The sequence below is a fragment of the Plectrocnemia conspersa genome, unplaced genomic scaffold (genome assembly GCF_051122295.1).
Source record: "Plectrocnemia conspersa isolate PC_06_02 unplaced genomic scaffold, ASM5112229v1 ptg000008l, whole genome shotgun sequence".
Taxonomy (NCBI): Eukaryota; Metazoa; Arthropoda; class Insecta; order Trichoptera; family Polycentropodidae; genus Plectrocnemia; species Plectrocnemia conspersa.
The window spans coordinates 21,060,717-21,082,271 of record NW_028277172.1 but is presented as its reverse complement, the minus strand read 5'-3'; the positions used below and the strand labels follow the sequence as shown (position 1 = coordinate 21,082,271).

The window sequence follows — 21,555 nt, the reverse complement described above, 5'->3', positions numbered from 1 at the left end:
TTATGTATTTAAAATTTTTAAAATTCGTAGCCCATCATGAACGTATCAATAACTTTTACGGAATGAATGTGTGTTGATATTAAATCATTTAAACCGTGTGAGTGATGTTCAGCGTGAGCAATCTTGTGATAAATTTTCGTGTGAGCAAGTTGCTTTGTGATCAATATTCTTGTGAGAAATGATCACCGAACCAACATATTTGCAGTCATGCGTTACTTTCCTCCAACTTTTTTAACATTTTCCCTTGGTGAAAAAACCCACCTATAAAAACATTTAAATAAGGGCTACCCTGGTCAAATTAAAATGTATACCCTATTAAAATATGGTTAACTCAATAGCCTAATTATAATGTAACAATACGTAATCGTTGTTTGCTCAGAGACAAACTTTGATATTCCCTTTTTAAGTAAATTTTTTGTTTTCATGCATAAAAAGTTTCAGGGGTGTGGGGACGTTTCTTTCGAGTTGAAATTAGTTTTCGACGATTTATCACTTAATCTAGTAGAAACTTTTTCACGATCATACCCAATCCGCCCCCGGTGGATTTTTCGTCGCCCGTATATATACATCAAAATCGATCTAATTAAATATTTAATCGGCGGCCGCTGTATATAAACCGGTAGCTGCTTAATTCAGCCCCGCGTCATCTAACACCCCGCCCGCCGCGGGGCTGCAAAAGGGGGCGCGGCCCACCCCAGTCGAAGCACCCGCCGCCCCCTTAACAACCCTCTTTGATCCTCCCGTCCCTCCCCGCCGCCCGCAGCCCCGGCCGCCGCGGCACGTGAGCCCCCGGCCCCCGAGACCGGCGCCTCCCGTTTCGACCCCCACGAAAACCACCCCGACGTAACAACCGACCACCCCCGACCCGCTGGAAATGAAAACTTACCAAAAGAGAAAGTGACTGCGAAATAATATATATTTCGGATGCGGAGTTCCGCGCCGGACTCTGCCGCGTGGATTTGCCCCGAGTGGGTCGCCACCCCAGCCTAGTTGAGCGGGTCGCGAAATATTGCGTAGCGTGGGGGTTTTGACGTGCGGTTTTTATAATTTGGGTGCGTGTGCAGCGCAAAACAGACAACAAACTTTCGAATGTCCCGCGCTTCGCGTACTCGGCTCGCGATTGGCGGCGATCGTTTCTAGGCTCTATTGCACTTTGTCGCTCGACGACGTGCCACATCATCTTATGCGTATGATGTGAGCTTGGGAAAACACGGGAAAACCTTATCAAATTCGTAGGAATGAATTGAAAAGACATATTGCCACATTATAACACTTTTTCAATGTATAATACATATGATATGAGTTAATCAATAACTTGGATTCGACTTCAACAGTAAATTATTGGTATTAGTCATATAATTGTTTAGTGTTTCTATCGAAATGTACGTCCAAACGTATGTGAATTTATATTAGAGCATTTTTGACCTCTTTATTTTTTTCTCTAGCACCAATATTAACGGAGTTATATATTTTTTAAATGATAAAATAACCGCCATACTGAAACAAAATAACGGATCATGCTGTCTGACGAACTTAGACGAAATACTTACAAAATCAATTTTTCAGAAAAATATGATGAATATCTGATTATTCTTACGAAAGTTATTGTTTTCTCAAAACATATTTAAAAAAAATGACTACTGACTGGCAAAATTTTGTCCCTTCCCCGCCTCCTGGAAATAGCTGTAATGATGTCCCTGATTTTAAGCCAGAAATTCTAAGATTATCCCTCAAATAAAATCCAAAAAAACAGTATTGAATCATATCGGAATACATTTTCACCAGTAGATATATATTTTTACCAGGCAGGTGCTAGTAAAAATATATGATTTCTACTTTTCCATAAGCAGTAATATTATATATACATTTACATACTTATCATTACTTATTTACATTAAGCTATATTTTCACTAGTGAAGTCAAAATACATTTTCACTAGTAGATATATATTTCTATTAGTGAAAATGTAATTTCACTGATAGGCGCTATTGAAATTATATGCTGCTTTAAAATGTCTATGAAACTCAATTTGACTCAATCTGACATGTGTCAGTAAAATTAAATTATATGTTTTATTTGAAGAAATTTGGAATATTACATTTATTTTATCTCTAAGAACCATTATTAACTAAGTTACGGATTATGAAATAGCTGCCATTTTAAATCAATATGGCGCTATTTTTAATAAACGCGCGATCCGATGCTGTACACTTAGTGTACACACGAATAAATGTGTAAAAAAGTATGATTTAAAATCGTAAATGCACGAATATTATTAATAAATAATCATTTTATTATATAGGAGCTTAAATGTGAATTGTACATCGCTATTATTATGCATAAATGTAAAAAAACAAATCTAGTTGAAAATAAGGACACTCGGGCGAAGCAAAAAATTTAGCTTAAAAAATACATGTCATTTAACGAACATCTATGTCTGTTCTTAAAGTATCGTAATTCTAATTTTAACACTGTTCTTTAAAGCAGGGACGTCATTTAGGAGGGGGGGGGCATTTGCTATCCCTTGAATTTGGCCAGAAAAATGCATGTCACTTAATAAATACTATGAAATCGAAATATAAATAAAATGACCACTGACTGGCTAACTTTTGCCCCCCCCCCCCCTCCACCCTTTCCTGGAAAAATCTGAATTGATATCTCTGATTCTAAGTTATCCCTCAAAGAAAATCTAAAAAAACAGTCTCGAATCTATCCCGAAAATATTTTTTTTTAAATATATTATCTTATACTTATATATACAAATATAATCATTAAAAAACAATTAATCATCTTTACAAATCATAAATATTATTTAAAATAATAATTCATTTTCAACTTAAATATTGATAGAATCAACGAATTTTAGTTAATCGTCACGATATTCATCCATGAGATTAGAAAAATCTAGGCAAACCTAATCTGTGATTATCGATCGGAATTTTAATTATTTTATAATTATTACGAATGTGACATGTACACTCGGTGTACATCACAGTTAATGAAATTATTTATATTATCCGCGGTGAAAATCTAAAATCTAATAAAGTCCCTGAATTTCGGGAATAAAACTTTTATTTGATTATCGATAAAAACATAGCGAAAATATATTTTTAATAAATATTTTTATGTAAAAAAGCATTCATATTAATTTATTAAAATAAATTAAACGGTATATTATTATGTTTTATATTTATTTATTATTTATAACAAGTACAAAAAGCGCAATTTTAATTGTATATTGTATATATACATATATATTATATTAATAAAAATACGTATTTTAATTGTGCTAGGAAAAATAAGTTTTTAGAAAGAATAAGCCATTTAATTACGAATTATTTCGAATTTTAAAAGTTAATATTTCTTACGTTGAGAATACTTCACTTTCCGTTGATGTTGGTTTTGTTGTGAGCATTGCTTATTTGCTCTTTCTTATTTTTTTATTTCAGTGATTATTGTGGTTATTTCAGACAACACATTATTGCGCAAACGAAAATTGCGCATGTACACAGTATATAAAAAAATAATGTTTTAAAAATATTATACAATTATATTAGTAATTTACATTGGTTATGATACATTTACATTTCCTTAAAGATATAAAGCAGCTGGAATTAAAATTAAAATATACTAGACAATCAAACAATCACTTATATTCAGAATTTTGTTTGCGCAATAATCCGGTCACCACTTTTAAATTAAATTAAAAATTAACCCAAATCTGGAGTATTGGATTAATATTTCTTAAAGTCCTGGGACAATAGATGATACAAAAGCTGATAATTCACGGATTATCTCGACACAATCCATAATCTATTTTTTTTACAGAACATTCTACTAATATTTTCTAGGACTTTTAGATGGCACAAAAACCGAGAATTTCTGTGTTTTAACACATAATCTCATATCTTAAATAACCTAACCGACTATAGTCATTTTTTACAGAACATTCTTTAGATAATTTCTAGGTCTACGATTTTTAAATAATTCACTAATGGACATTTTTTTAATTTTTAAACTATCAAAGTTTGCTTTCTGTTTATTTGAATCATTGAAAACTTGCGATGTAATTTTTTTAATAAATATCATACATGAAACCAATGATGACAGTTCCAGCAGTTTCATTTAATTCAATTGACAATTTAGATTGAGACAACAACCCTGATTAGAACACTTCAAGTAAAAATCTCGATTTACAATTCGCCTTGCCTTCGCCGCGACAATAAAATATTAAATTTTTGGTACATAATAGTATTTTACAAATGTGCGCATATGTATTTTACGTATTTATTCAGATAGTACTTTCTTGTCTTGACGTTTAATCGCGATTAATAACAAAACAGCGCTAAGACTCGACGTTTCGCAGAAACTACGTTTGATCTTTTGTATTTGTTTGACTTTCTTTGATTCGGTTCAGTTGAATCGAGTGAACGTTTTAACGCTTTACTTTGTGCGAGTCTCCACTTCATAATCTTGTATGTCATTAATAAAGATATACTATATATTTGATTAAAAAAGGTGATTATTTTAATTTTAATCAAAAGCCCTTTCGCCATAATTTATGCGATATCCTTATAGCTCTCGTTTAAGTAATTCAATATGACTGACGAACGAACGCCAATACATAAAATACTCACCAAAAGTCATAATTTATTATTAATTAATTTTAATATCAAGGAGTTTTGAATTGTATTGAATAACATGTTATGTTATATATTAGAAATTAGATATTAGATGATAACGCTAGTGTTTCAGTATTATATACATGTTTATTAATATGTATTATAAATTAAAGAATTTTAATAATGAATTATATTTATTTATATATAATACATACCTATGTATGTATATAAAACATACATAAGTAATTGAACGACGATTCCATTGAATGAAGTCCAGGTTATTGCTCTACTGAGCAAAATTCTCAGAAAAGGCCCGAATCAGCTTCATTATTAATAATACGTAATTTCGGAGAAGGAGGAAAAACATCTACGATTTTTTTCTGTCCTTATCAGCGTTAAAGTACATGAGCGTATTTATTATTGTTTGGGATGTAAAAACTTAAGCTTAGGATTTTTTGTAATGCCATTATATATTATAATTTATTCGTATTAAATAATCAAATTAAAAAAAAAAAATTTAGCCAAGTTTAAAACCATTAATTTCATATGTTATGCACGGATCTATGTGTTTAATCGTTACATTTGTTAGAAAAGATATAGGCTATTGGGTGGGTGGGCGCCTTTGGAATATTCACAACCGTAACCCAGGTGTGCTACCGTTCCGTCTGATGGACTCGTGGTCGAACTATTAGATCGTAACGTTGTTGTTATTATTATTATTATCAGCAGTACTAGCAGTAGCGGCCTAATGCTGGAACTGTGTTTATGTTCGCCTAAGGGAGTTCCGTGGGTCGTGGGTTTTTGGGTCTGGTTCTAATTTTTGGCACCGTTCCCAACTCATCCCAGGGCGGAGCGCCGCCTTCCTGCGCCGCCCGCTCTCCCCTCTCACGCACCTCGTTCGCTTTTCTTTCGCAGAGGAAAACCCGGCGTGGGTTTTCCTCGGCGGCCCATCCACCCGAAAACCCAACCCCGGGGCGCGCCCGTCAGCTCCGAGCCTCTCTCGGCAGACAACAAAAAAAGTTTTCTCTCTCGACGACTGCGAACGAAGCACTTTTGTTTTCGTCCGCGGGGCGTCTTCGACGGAGGCCTTCTTCATCTGAAGAAGTGGAAGCTGCGCGTGGCGTGGCCGATGGCGATTTTTCAACAAGATCAGATATGACCGATATTTACAAACATGCTTCACTATCGACACATTCAATTATTGAAACTCTTTTTAACATGTAGGAAGGTGATGCATGATTGCTAAATACCAGCTAAAGTAGTAATGGTCTTATAAAAAAAATATTTATTTTATTATCAACATTAACATACAGTAGACCCCCCAATAACACTGTAAATTGGGGACGTACTGTTTAGATGCCCGTTACTTTATGTGTGAGCAAGCCAAAGATATCTCATCACACGCCCCTGATTCGTACGTATGTATTGCAAAAAATAGATGAGTATTTTCTAGTCCCCCAACTACACTCCCCAATTTACCGTGTTATTCGGGGGGTCTACTGTACATATCAAATATATCATAAACACAGGCATATTATATAAAAAAAATACTAGGAATATTATTTTACAAATATTCCTAGGAATATTATTTTACAAATAGTGCTAGGAATATTATTTTTCAAATTTACCCTTTGGTACAATATTCCCCTGGCAAACGTAACATATTATTTTCATATAATATTAACAACAATGGTCCTAATTTGGAGCCCTGTGGTACACCGTGAGTGTACCACACCATTTGTTATAAAATCAGATTATTACGATATATTATTAGATTGTATGATGCAATAAATCTGTTTGTATGTTAGTCATTTTCTGGACTTTTTTCTTGTAGAAATAAGAAACCACTAAAATGTAATCCGTTCCTTAGCTAGCTTACTGTGTAACTGTTCTATAGTAAGTTGCCTACCACGCGTAAAAGATGACGGCTGTATTCAATGCACCGTTAAAATGGATTAAATGCGATTTAACAGAGAATTATCTTATTAGATTTGTGCATTTAAATTTTTTTATTATTAAATTTTTCGTTTTGTAACTTGACAGGCGTAAGCCCAATGCGTTACAACGGGGTAAATATGTATCAGATATAATGAATACCTACAAATAAGTATTAACCACCAGACTGTAAGTCTGCGAATCGGTGACATATATAATTATGATCATGAATTATTATCTGTAATATATAATAATTTATATATATATTTTTAATGACGCATTTATTAAAAATAAAAATTCGAGTGTCGCTGCTGGAGCTCGAACCCAAAACCACAGAGTTACTAGTCTGAGACGTTACGAACTACGCTATTCCGTTCTTATAATAAAAATTGTGTTCCATAAAACGAATTGTTTGTGCATTTATGTAAGGCAAATCTTCGGAAAAGGTTTCGTTGCAGAAAGTTATTCATGGGGTGTTCACTGTTCTGACTAATTTTCGCTCGCTGCCGCTCGCTTTATGGAATAATAATTTTGTATATACCTTATTTAAATTTATAATTAAATACTTATACCTATTAGGGTTTTATATACCTAAATGTTTTTTTTCTTCATATTACTGCTTATACAATTGAACTTAAATTTCGTCTTTAAATGATTCAATTAAATCGAGAAAAAAGTTATATATTTTTTTCGCTACTCCATTCTTTAAAGGATGGATAATAAATCCTTCAGGACTTTCAGGCGATGTATATGTATACGTATATAAAATACAGCCAGACACAACGGTGTCCGTCGCGGAAACTTTGGAGGTTATTTTCATTGATATATCTACAAAATATATAGTCCTTGCGTCTAGGCAACATTACAACTTGAGCTCGATTCGATTGTAAGGTTATATTATATAAATTGATCTGTAATATGAAATTAGTATTGTTAACTACTAACTTCTAGCATCCTAGTATCTGATCTGATCTGATCTTAAAATAAAATCTAAATCATAATCAAGCATACAAATGTTGTACTAATAATGCAAAAACTATTTTTGTGGCAATGCTATTTCAGCCACAAAAATTCATAGGTTAGTTGAACACAACCTACTTTTTAAATTGTATGTACTAATGTGTACAAAAGCCGACTTTCTTCTGAAAAGTAGCTTCTTTCAAATTCCCCAAATTGTTGCCGATTACAGTTTGGACGTATATTATAATTTAATGGCAAGATATTTCTGTATGTCGCTTGCAATTTAAAGAATATATTACATTTTTAACCGTTTCCATTATTTATGAAAATATTTATTATTGGAAGTAATTGGATATAATATGCATATTATTTCAATACCAGACAACCTGGTTCACCTCTGCGTATTATCGAAACCCTTTTGTTTTTTTTTTTGTTTTCGGAGGTCTACACAAGAGCTCTGCGTGTGGTTGTGACCCGACCGATCTGTAATGCGTGGCTCTATTATCCGTAGGCCGTAGAGATAGCGTGCGTAGCTGCGTAGGCCTCGGCCTATATAAAGGCTATGCCCGCCCACAGCGTTCCGCCCACAACCACCCCCTCGGCCCGGGGAGGGCGAACGCCACCCGGCGGGGTGTAATGAGGGGGAGGGCGTGGGGCGGAAGGACGCCAGTGGAATTGTGCGAGCTCCGAAATGAGGACAAAGCAGGATCGGAGGAGCCAGGACAAAGTCGGCGGCAGACGAGAGGAGACCCGGAGAGGTGGCGGTTGCTCGGTGGAGGGTTGCTGTGTGCGATTAGGTGGCGTAAAAACAAATGGAAGCGAACCCACCTCCGAAAATACCCACCTACACTCCCAGACGCACGTATGTGTGTGTGGGTGTGTGGGTTGTACAGAGTCGTTTTTGTCGTAGGTGCAAGCAGGCGGCGTTTTAGACAGATTTTGGCATTATGCTAGTTATGACTAAGCCGCGTGGACGGTGTCTCCTGATATGGTCAATTAAAAAATGCTATAGCGTCAAAAAAGAGTTCATTAACCAGTTGCATGCGATATCGATACACTACTATCAATAGGTGTTATATTTCAAGTTACGAAGTATATATTCAAAGAATTCATACGAGAGCAAATAATCCTATTTCTCTCGAAATTTTAATGAATACTGATAAACGAATCTCCGGCGTCGCGTCGACGTGTATAGCTGGTAAATCCCCTTTCAATCGTTTAATCTGTTCTGTTTTTGGTACGTTGAGTGCCGTCTACTGTCTACATAAAAAATATAATTTTATGAAATATATCGAGCGGTTTTTATATTAAAAATTTCGTCATAAATTAAATTGACAAATAATATAAACGCTTTTATTATGATAGAAAAAGTTAAAAAGTGATCCAACTTCAGTGTCCGAACTTTTTTTAAAAATAAACATTTACATTTCGGGCGGTATCTCATCTATAACTTACCGGATGTTGGTTTTTAGGTGCTCCAACGTTTCGGGTTTGTCGGCGTAGACACGATAATAGAGTAACCCCACAAAAAAATCCAACGGTGTTAAACCGCATAATTTTGGCGGCCAGTTAATGTCACTAAAATGTGAAATAATTGATCTGGGAACTTCACGCAAAACATCCAATGTTGCACCCGTTACGCCATCTTGTAGGAATCACGTGTCTTCCATATCAAAATCTTCGATTTCGTGCCAAAAATAATCGGTTATAGCACTCAACACTGACTGTTACAGTCCGACCTTCATCGTTTTCAAAAAAGTAAGACTCAATGACGCCGCCTGACCACAATGCGCACCAAATAGTCACTTTTTGGGCATGTAAGTAATGCTCTTGTGAATCACATGAATATCTTACTCGCCCCATATGCGACAATTTTGCTTATTAACATACCCTAAGTAGTGGAAATGTCTCATTAAAAAATAACATTTTCTTTGAAAAATCAGCATCAACTAGTTTTTTCACTGTCCATGATGTCTGGGCTTCAATTCTTGTGTTATCTGAATTTTATACGGTGTAGGTGCAACCCATACTTTCACTTAAAACGGCTCGGAACGGGCGCCACGATGATGCACATGCCTTACCCTATCTCCAAGTTTTTTCAAATTTTTTTTAACTACGTTGCGAATTGTTCGTTCAGTAAGACGATGAAATTGACCATAATCTTCCCGTAAATTTCGATTCACATTTCTTACAGAATTGTAATTTCTGCAGAACAATTGCGATCCATTTCGTTGTTGTTGCAAATTAACATGTGACACTTTGAACACGTGTGATTATTGACAGCTGTCTGATTTACAGTGCTAACAACATAGGAAACTCGAATTTGATCATCCTGTATTATTAAATACCCTTTTATGGGATCGGTGATTATTTGATCATTGCCCAATCTATCGTTTGCAAGAACGAGAGTATTTCAATATTAGCTAAAATATAATTAAAAATAAAAATATTTTTATTTTACGAAACTTTAAGATAGATTAGAAACGAATCGCTGGAGTCGTGTCTACGCGTATACCTGATAAAATAAATTTGAGCTTGCTGATTTTATGAAATAACTCTGATTTAAGTGCATTAAAAAACAAAAACATTTATTTCAATAATTATTGTCACATTTATAAATATAAAAATAATCGATTACGGTGCAGGGAATTGAACCCATGACTCTGGATTATTAATCCAGCACCTATAGACTATGCTATTTCATAAAAACTCACTTTGAAATATATACAGCAATAATGCTGAATAAATTTATCAAAGTTCAAAACCATTATTAATATATTTATTATTTAATTCGAGACTATTCATGTGCTAGCCACACATACAATAAACAATACCTAATATGTTATATATCGATATTATAACATATTTGTGCGAATATTTCGATACTAATCAAGTGATTGAAAATCTTAATAAAAAAAATCAAAGCCTGATACTCCTACACTATTATATAAATCTCTCACAAAGCTCTTCGTAAGTCTAGCGATAATGATGCTGGATCTTAATCCCACGGAGGGGTCTGATTTTCGATGATGAAACGATATTTCCAGTAATTTCAAAAAGGATAAGCCAAAGCTGTATTTATATTTGTTAGAGCGCCACACACGTTCGCATTTTTTGTAAATAATCAGTACAAAATTTTGAGACATAGTAAAATGGTCGATTAGGTCTATGCACGTATCGGTATGTATAATACATACTATATATATGAGTGTATATAATATAACCAACCGGTTTTCCACTAAATGTTTGATGCGGGTCGTGCACGGGCGGCATACGCACCGTTGGGGTCCGAACTCGGAGTTGTACGGCCGCACAACCGTTGCACAGGGTGGCGGTATTCGTACCCTATTTCAGTGCTTGGGGTTCGAGATATAACGTTTCGGGGTCTTCCGAACGAGGGTCGATCCAGCCCCTCGTCTTCCCTTCTCCAGAGAGCTCCCCTTTTATTCTGCCACCGCTCTTGGAGCGTAATATACGAGCGTTTTTAGGTTAGACGGCGCCGAGGATCATAATATCATAGGTATCTCCAGAACAGAGGTAGCTATCTCCAAAATTATTAATTATTATATTTATATGTGTTATAATTGCATTTAAACGTTTTATTTAATTCGGATATAACTCTATTTGCTAGTGATTCAGTACATATTTCGGAAGGAAGAATCATATCCCTTCAAAAGCCAGTAAACCTAATTCTTAATCAATCATTTGTAGTGTACAAAGATAAGTAATATTGTTCTATGCCATAAATTTGATGTCAAAAACAATATTTTTGCCACAAAGATAAGATGATTGAAGCATTTTTTAAATATAATAGAAAAACTATTTGTTGTAATAAATACAAAAGTAAAACATTATGTTTTATCAAAGTACTATTTTTGTTATTGTATTAATGTATTTGTTTTTGCTAGCTGATTTTATTTTTTTTACCACAAAGATTATATGTAAAATTGTACATTATTATGTTGTTTTTTTTTGTGTTAATCTTAAAATCAAAGATGAGATCAATTTTTTTTTATTTATGTTAACTTCAGATATGTGTCTACATAAAAAAATTCTTTCAATGTAATTTCTTAATGACATGTCTGAAAAGCGAATTCCTCGAGTCGCATCGACATGTATATCAGATGCACTTTTCAACCTGCTAGTAGAGATTTTATCATATAACTCTGTTTTGTGTGCATTGTTAAATGTATATTATTATTATTTTATTAATTTATTTAGCTTAATAGCTAATCTTTACATCTAACAAATTTAGTAAACATATATAAAAATATATAAAAAATACATAACAGAAAGAAAAAATAAAAATATACAATAATAAAGACTTAATATTATCATTTATTTCTATATGTACGAAGGTGTTTTTTTATTCCATTTATGAAACTCGTTATATTTTTGCTGTTTCGGATTTCTCTTGGAAGACTATTATATAAATCAAAACCTCCGTACATAATTCCCCTAGCCGTACTCGTTTTCTTATACTTAATTATCTTTAAATTTTCTCTATTTCTAGTTTTATATTTATGTACATCTTTATTTCTTATTAAATACTTATTAAAATATTCTGGTAACATATTATTTTCTAACTTATATATAAATACTAAAACATTCATACTCAATATTTCTTGAACATTCAACCATTCTAATCTATCAATCATACTTTTACACTTAGTTAATCTATTTTTATTTAAGATTACTCTCATTGCCCTATTTTGTAATTTTTGCAACATTTATTTGTCTAATTTATTTAACATATTTAATAGTGTTGCACAATAATTAAAATGGGGCAATATTATACTATTGTAAATTATTTTTTTTGTATTTATACTTAATATATTTCTTAATCTAGATAATAAACCTATTTTTCTACTAATTTTTTTTAATATGTAATTACAATGTTCTTTAAAATTTAATTTTGTATCAACAATTACTCCTAAATATTTTATATTATCCACCATTTCTATACTAGAGTTATTTATTACTATTTTGGTACTATTATCTAACACATTTTTATAATTAATAAATTAATATATAGTCTGCAAGAATGAGATGATAAGATAACTTTCCAATGATCAATGTTTTATATTTTTCCGTTGTAACATACATGCCCGAGTGCAAGCCCCAAAGGGTTACAACTAGTGGGTGCTATTCCCGACGAGTCAGGATTAAATTGTTTTAAAAAATACATGATCATTTCTTTATTTAAAAAAATAAAAACAAAATACATTATTTGAACATTTAATCTCGCTCCTTCTTTTATATTAAGCTAATTAAGCTACATACTCATTTTAATTATTTTTAGTAAAAATGTGACACCACTAGTAAAATAAGATCCATTATATTTCATAAACGCAAACCCTTGATAATTACAAATTATTTTTACATCGGAGTTTGTAATTATTTTTAAGGCTTAAAAATATTTTTAATTTCTGTAATTTCTGTAATGTTTTATGTTTTAAATAAGTGTGTTGCTCGTTCAACAACAAGAAAAAAATCGTTTGGTAATAAAAACCCGAAATGCCCGAGGTGTCCAAAACTTTTGCACAGTACTGTAAATAAAAAAATCACTGATGAGTCATTCCTTATCATGATTTTTCCCGCATGTACTACATATTGGACATATAATACAAATCTTAATTGAGTTAATAGCACTTTGGAATAAATACAACTGTGGATAATTTATTAATTACTAAAGTATTTTTAAAAAAAATACTAATATTAAAAAAATTCTAGAACTTGATATTTTACTAAGGGTAACACTTGTGACACCCCTAGTAAAATATATGTGATCAATTATATTACATAAAACACAAACCTTTTGTATGTATGAATTGATTATTTTTACATCGGAGTTTGTAATGTAATTTCTGCAGAGGATGTGGACAGGCAGTAAAACAGCAATAAAATTTAAAACATGACTATTTTTATGAAAAAGACGGAATAATATCCTCAATAATTTTTGAAACGTACATCCCGGTAGACGGGATTATAAAAAAAAATAGAAAATTTCTCCACTCGGTGCAACAGGTATAAAAAAATATGTTCGAATATCGAATATATTTGCTTGTGTTATATTAATTCGTTATCATAATATTTGTCCAGTTCTATTAGTAAAGCATTCGTTTATATTTATAGTACAATAGAATGTTTTGAAAAATGTGTTTTTTGCTGCTCTAAAAATTGTGTTTTAAATAATGCATATAGGCAATTCCCCTCCCCTTCCGATATGTAGATACATATCATTGTGCCGTTTATTTTATTTTTATAAAATATATCTAGTTGCCGAAATTACAGAAATTATTCATATGTCCTAATTAATATTATGTTGCTGTGGATTTTTTTGAGCATATCTGTTCATATTTGTAGTGGAATATTTTTAATCATTTAAGTTTTTGTGTATTATATAATTATGTTATGCAATAAAACGTATTATATTTGCCAGTTAAATATAACAAAACTTCAAAGCTCATAATTAAGTTGATGATGCTTCCAGACATATGTTTAATTTTCATAACAACAGAGCTCACCTCATGAAATTGAAATTAGTATGATATTTGTATTTAATATAATATTTAAACTGTAGTGAAATAACATTTTAGACCCATTGTGACTTTGAAGAATGGAATTGCGTCTTGATTGTTGTAGCTTTGAAGGCGATCGTATATGGGCTATTTCTCAGCTTTGCGGCCCTGACATTTTCATAGCGAGCGCTATTAAAATACGCTGTTTCGCAATGTATAGATTTGAAAAATATTTTTTAAAAGCACAAACCCGTTCTGTGAAACCGTACCTAGTTTAGGGGAAAGTCTGTGCGTACACGAAGCTCGGAGGGTGCAGGGCTATTCCTAGAAGCAGGGTTCTCTCTTCCCCTTTATATGCGCCACTATTATTACGACGACGTATAATATTATTTATTTTTCTGACGATCATGAATGAAAGTCTAAATATATATATGTACAATAATAATGACAGCGTAGGAAACTTTCACGATACGCAAAACGTCAAGACGGCGGCGGCCTTGCACGTGACCGCGAAACGTTTAGAAAGGGAATATGTACCGTGTGCAGGAATCGTCAACGTTTTAAGTTTATTTCAAGTTTACGCGGTCGGTCGAGGCCGACCGCCCACCGCCCCCTCCCGGTGCGGTAATCGAGGGCGGGCGGGATAGTTTGACCCAGTTCCCTTGTCGAAAGTTTGACGCCTGCACTTATTACGTGTGTGCAACTGGTTGTCGTCCTTCCGCCCTGCCGCCCCCTCGAGAAGAGACGGAGGGCGGAAGAACCGCCTCGGGTGCATTCGGTTTTCTTAAACTTGAATAAAGCGAAAGTCCAACAAGTGACCGAAACTATGCGACGAGAACGGAACCGACTCGGTAGAAAGCGCGTCTCGCAATATCGAGTCGAAAGGTGCAAGATACTGGGATGAAGTAAATTTAACCAATACATGATTACAGTTTAATTTAATCCATAAATGGAATTTAATTTTACACCAATATTCTATTAATTTTTGGTGCCACACAAAAAAAGTGCCTCTCAACATGTATTATTTCACTCACTTATGGGTTTAAATTTGATTACCAGTAATGATAAAAAAATATGTTTCACATAGATATGTTTGTCTAATGCTCTCGTAATTCCGTCTAATCAACAATTCTGCAAGACTTATCAAATTTACTTCAATTAGATTATCAATCAATTCTTCTTGAACTACCCACTCAATATGATTATATTTTAATGCGTAATAAACACAATGTTCTTGTCTAATTAAAGTCTGGAAAATATTTATTAAATAATATTAATCATATTGATCAATATTAAAGCTTTTGTTGTAAAGCTTAAAAGCCTCTGGTTGCCTAAATCCGACGTAGGGCGTGATTTACCTGATCCGTTGTCATCATTGAAAATATAATAGGATATGATTTTAATGATCTGTAGGGAGAAATGACATATTTTCCGAACATATTATTATGTAACACATCGTTATTTAGATAGTAATCCCAAAATTCCTCGGCAACCAAAGGGTTGAAGTATTCATATGAAATGTCATTACATTTTCACCAGTCGATATATATATTTTTACTGGCAAAAATATGATTTAACTGATACAGTTGCGAAACGTCCATATTCTGTTCAAACCCAAACCCAAATCTAGTTATAGTTTTAAAACTTTCATTAAGTGCAAAATATTTCTCTCAGTGGTAAATAAGCGGAAAAAGAAGCACAAGCAGACGTCGTATCTCGCATATTGCTCTATAGTTAGTCTGCACTTGTTTTAAAAATACGATATTATTACGGACTTCTGATATGAGTGTATTGGTTAAAGTATGTATATTCAAACCGAATTTTGGTCAATAGGAGGGCACAAAAACAATTATCACTTCTCAGAAGTCAAAAATTCACGTCAAAAGCAATAAAATCTTGTCGGCTCGGTAGGAATGCTCGGTAACGAGCGTTCCCACTGCGTTTTTTCAGACTTGTTCTAATACCATTTCTTTCATCGGAATTTGTGATCATCATATAATTATATCCTATATATATGATTGTTGTGCTTATGTGGTATAATTATGAGCTAGAAACAATCATATAAACAGTGCTGTGCAAAAGTTTTGGACCTCCTGATCCAGTAACATCGGGTTTTTATTACTGAACGATTTTTTTCTTGTTGTAGAACAATCAACACATCTGTTTAAAACTATCTTTGAAATTATACGAAAATATGCATCTTACGAACGGCCGACCCCAAACTTTTAATTGCTTTTATTAAATTAAGCAATACAATTCTTTAGAATAATTCATTTGTCTTTATGTCTTTATCTATTCAACGTGTGATGAGCTATATATATAATTTATTAATCGCCTCAATTATAGAAAATTAAGGTATTTTAATAAAAATCTTTTTTGTGAATTTTATAGAAAAATAGAAAGAATAATTATATTCCAAAATACCAAATAATATTTAACCCATTATAAAAAAGTCAAAGTTTCAAGACTCGTAATGCTACATATTACCAAAAAAATTGAAGAAACAGGTTCATTTGAAGACAAAAAAAGAGTGGAAGGCCAAAAAATATTGATGACGATGCAGCCAAGTATTTAAAAATAACTAGCCTTAAAAAATGAAATAAAAAATTGAATAACCGCTCTTATGTTTTAAACAGGTGTGTCGATTATTCAACTACAAAAAAATATCTGTTATATTATTATTCAAATAATGTTACTGGATCAGGTGGTCCAAAACTTTTTCGCAGTACTGTATATAATTTTTTTTTATTGATGAGTCATCCCTTTTCTTGATTTTTACCGTCTGTAAATAGTCTTAAGTTATTTGCACTTTATTTACAATTTATTATTTACTGAAATATTAAAAAACACAACTAATATTAAATATTATTTAAAAATATTGCGATCTTGTGAAGCTTTTAAGCGGCCAGCTAACAGACGATCATTGTTTTAAGTAAAATATGTTTAAATTTTGATTTCCTATTTCCTATAATTCTCTAATTATTTAATTATGTACCTTAAATAAATGGTTTAAAAAATCGAATTAAAAGCTGATTATTTTTTATTTAACCGTTTTCGTGCCACGGTATATTTCGTAGTACACGACCCTAATGCCAGCTAATTTTATAATTAAAGAAAACATGTCTAGTGTTAACGACTCAAAGACTTTTATAACCCTTTAGCCATTTTTAAGACAGCTATTCAAGCGGTTTCTCCATAGAATTCTATATTCCTAAATAGTCTTATAATATTATTTCTGGATTAACATTAGTGCAGCTAGGAGTTGTGCGTTTTTGCTTATACACTCAGTGACCCGAATCTATGCGACACGTGCACTCTAGTAAAGCTCGACAGAATCAAATTGCATCTCCACCTCCCCCGGGAGGCAGTAGTCGGATAGGTGGCAGTCGGGCGATGCGCTGCCGGGAGGCTTCCCAGGAGATGAATCACTCCTCCATTCATGCCATTGTGTGTGCACTTGAAAACTTTCTCCGTTTACGGCTTATAAGTTTTCGCAGCGTCCGCGGCATGAATGCGATAAGCGTTTTTCAGCCGGCGACGGCCGTTTCACCTTCGCTTTCCATTCAGACCGTGCTGGGAATCGGCGTTTAACCCTTTCACTGCCGGAAGACTATTATGCAACTAATAGGGTGTTTATAATTGACGAGTGATGCTATTCTATTATCAAATACGAGTCGATCTTCTTTGTTTCGAAAGCCCTTAAGCGCAGTGATTCACAACGTCGATCGCCCCGCGGCGAGGTCGTTTAGTCGATTGGTCGCAAGACGAATTCCAGCTTCCCGCTCGCCTGACCCGGTTACCTGCCACCTCTCGCGTGCAGAACGCATTACAAAGCGTAGACGCCTCGTTATAATTCAGGCCGCGCGCCGGCGTTTCCCTTTTGCGACAAAGTTTTTTCCCGCCGGCCCGCGTTAATTTCGCTAGTATCGAAAAGTCGCCCTAGACGGGGTCGCCGAGGCGTTCGCTCTTGACCTCGTTCGTAACGATATTTATAATTGGATCCTTTAGAAAATGGATGATCAAACTTAAAATTTTCGCAAAATTTCATAAAATATCAAGACTCACATAAACATAGTTTCGAGCTACTTAGATATTTGCAAAACGACCTGTATTTTTTTAATTATAAAGCCTTGTGTAGTCCTTTGTATATTGTAGCTTCGTTATATAATGACCTCTGTTCAATGGAAGGTAAAAAAGCATTAAAACAAATTAAATTGAAAAGAACATGTTTTGTTAAAATGGCTAACGATATTTTTATGAAGGGCGTCAATGACAAGACGTCAAATATTTTTATTAATTATTAAAAAAAACATTAACTTATAGAGAAACATGGCGAAACGAATTGTTTGTGCAATAATGTATCTTTGGAAAATAATTTGGAAATATGTATCAACTGCGGAAAATGTATTTGGACTTTACTAGTGAAAATTTAACTTTACTTTCAAAATATACACATTCACTGTAACATTTATAAATCGGATGTAAATAAATAATGATAAATACCTATGTACATATATATATTACTACATATCATATAATTTTACTAGCATCTGCCAGATAATTTATATTTTCACTGGTAAAAATATATTACTGATGAAAATATATTCCGATATGATATTACTGAAATGGCATATTTTAAAAAATATTTTCTGGGTAGATTCGAGACTGTTTTTTCTATATTTTTATTTATTTATTTTGCTGTATTAAATCTAGTTGTCAAATTACCGAATATACAATCTATAAAAACATTAAATTTATATAATTCAGCTGGTGCTGTTTTTGTTATTTCTTTGCTTCTTCCTTATTTATTCGATCTTAATTTTCAGATCAAATACCTAAATTTACTGCTACTAATTTACATTTTTTAAACGTTTGAAAAGCAATAAAGTCAACAATAATTTGCGAACAAATTTTAACACAAACGGAGCCGTGTAAAAAAACTACAAGCTAATAATGTTTTTTGTGAAAGTACTATCTGGAATCGGTGCTTTTGGAGGCAATGTTCCGCTCTTTTTATTTATTGTATATATAAAAAAGGCTCAGGGAACTTATACCTGAAATAGATCAGTACATATATCTCAAATTATTTGAGCTCGATTTTTTTTATATAAATATATACTTGCTATGATTTTTTACAGTCAGATACAAGAGCAGCAATATTCGGACGCCACGATGATGCACAGGCTAGACCCTATCTTCAACGCTTAACGTATCTTAAATTTTTTTCACTACGTTGCGAATTGTTCGCTCCATAATCTTCTCGTAAATTTCGATACACAGTTCGTACATAAGTGTTATCGAGCGGCGGTTAAGCGATCCATTTCATAAATGCGTTGTTGCAAACTAACATTTGACACTTTGAATACGCGTGATTATTGACAGCTGTCTGATGTATTTCTTTAACATTATCCGATTTGATTTTTGCACACATTTATATGTTGTAATTTGTTGCTACGTTTATTTCTAATTTTCATAAAATTGTGATTTGGTACTAAGACTTCTTCAGCTGGAAAATGAAACTGCCGGTGCCGATCGGGGGTCGTCAGTCACCGTAGCGATAGTAAAATTCGCCTATTCGGAGAGACTCGGGGTCAATCCGTTTGAAAATATTTACCGCTAGGCCGGCGGAGGAGGGACGGCATTCCTCCGACCGGTCGTCGAGACTGCTTTGCTGACCGTGCGTTTCGTTTCGTTTCAGAGCGGCGGGCCGACGGGCGGCGGCAACAAGAGAAAACTGTGCGGATCGGTCGGCGGAGGAGCCGCAGCCAAGACGGGACGCTGGGAGGAGAGCAGCCTGGCGCGGCTGCAGGCCGTGGCCGTGCCGGGCGAGGGCTGGGGAGGCGACGAGCGGGCCGAGTGCGGCTGCTGGCGAGGCCCTCGCGCCTGGCCCTATCCCCAAGAGACTATCCGGTGCGCCGAGAACGGCAAGTCCTACCTCGAGCTGGGCAGCGGCGGCTGGCCTAGGCGCCGCTGCTGCGCCCGCCAGTGCCGCCGGGAACGCCGGCTAAAAGTGATGAACCTGTGCGTGTTCAAACTGTCTCGCTTCCGGCAATCGGCGGACCCTTCGCTGAGGCGGTCCGTCCTCGTGTGCAACACCCTGCGGCGCATGGAGCGAGAGGCGGAGCGGGAGGCGGCCGAGGAAGCGGCGAGAGCGCCCAGATCGCCTCCCGCGCCTCTGCCGCCCCCGTCCGGCGGCCAAGGCAGAGCCACCCCCTTCCCGACGCCGGCGCCCCAGGACGCCGATTCGGGATACGGCGACGACGAGTGCCGCCCCATCGACTGGGGCTCGGTGCTCAGCCTCAGCAGCCAGTCGGCGCTGGACCCCCTCAACAACAACGAGCCCTGCTCGGGCTGGGACGTCTCGCCGGACGACTCCTCGGGCTTCGCCGGCTTCTCGGCCTTCGCCGGCGTCTCCGCTTCGGCGTGGGGCGCGCCCGACGAGCGGCCCGACCCCGAGCTCGACGGCTTCGTCCACATCCTGGTCGGCTCCAGTTAGTGGGGCGAGCGGGGGCGGCGGCCTCCGCCCTCGCCGCGGCTCTCCGACGCCGTCGACTTCGCCGAGGGACTCTCGCGCTACGCTCGCTAGCGTCCCACTTCGACGGGCTGTGATTCGTTGTTACGTTGTACGCTTAGTTTTTAGAGAGTGATAAATAAATGAATAATGTAATTATACATACGAGATATATATATATATATATTATATATACATACGAACGAATAATATAATAGGGCGAGGGTCGAAGGCGGACGAGCGGCGGCGGGTTCGCTTCTTCACCTTCGCGCGCGTCGACGTCTCCGGCCGAGAGCCGAGAACCGTCTTCCGTCCGTCCACCTTCGGGCGGAAACGCACCGAGTGCATCGTAATTGCGACTACCAGATAAACGAGACTAGATCGAAAACTTTGCGGCCTAATACAGAACATTATGTAAATATTTTTCAACACACGCAATTGACATCCAATTAATATTCCTTTCGCGTCCAAAAATTAGCTCTCCGCCAAGTTTTCTATCTAATCGAAAATTGTCATACTTATCTGGTATTCTCTAATCTTTTCAAACACGAAAATATAATCAGCACCGAGCGTTCACACTGCGCCGGCGCGATTTTATAACGATATTTGGACTTAAAATACTTGAAGCACAGTGTGAACGATCGGAAGCGACGCACTCGATCCGTTTCTCCCTTTCGACGTTCTCGCGCCTTCGACCCTCGACGGCGTTGTACATATTGTATTTTAGCGATCGACTTTTTTTTACTTCATTTTTTTACACGCGTATCTTAATATATTATAAAAATATCTATAATAGTCGAATGAAAAATAATTACGTATGACGCATCCTCGAGCGAAAATCCCGCAAAGCGTCCAAGTGCGAAAATTTATGACGTAGTTTATACACACAAAACAAAACACAAAAACAAAAAACGATGCATAGTACAAAGCGCGACGTTCAAAGCGGGAATTTCGCTCGAATCGATGCTATGGTGCTCAATGAAAAACTATCCTTACGTTTTTAGCG

At 35.3% G+C, this 21,555-nt stretch overlaps 1 protein-coding gene across 1 annotated transcript in view; it reads left to right on the top strand.

Annotated features, from left to right (window-relative positions):
- tara (SERTA domain-containing protein 2 taranis) overlaps positions 1-21,333 on the top strand; it is an 87,138-nt gene extending 65,805 nt beyond the window's left edge. The window contains exon 2 of the mRNA XM_088189404.1: positions 19,737-21,333. Within this exon, the coding sequence (XP_088045530.1) occupies positions 19,737-20,534 (798 nt within the window). The 3' untranslated portion in view covers positions 20,535-21,333. The remainder of the gene's footprint in view (positions 1-19,736) is intronic.
- Positions 21,334-21,555: the final 222 nt, after the last annotated feature.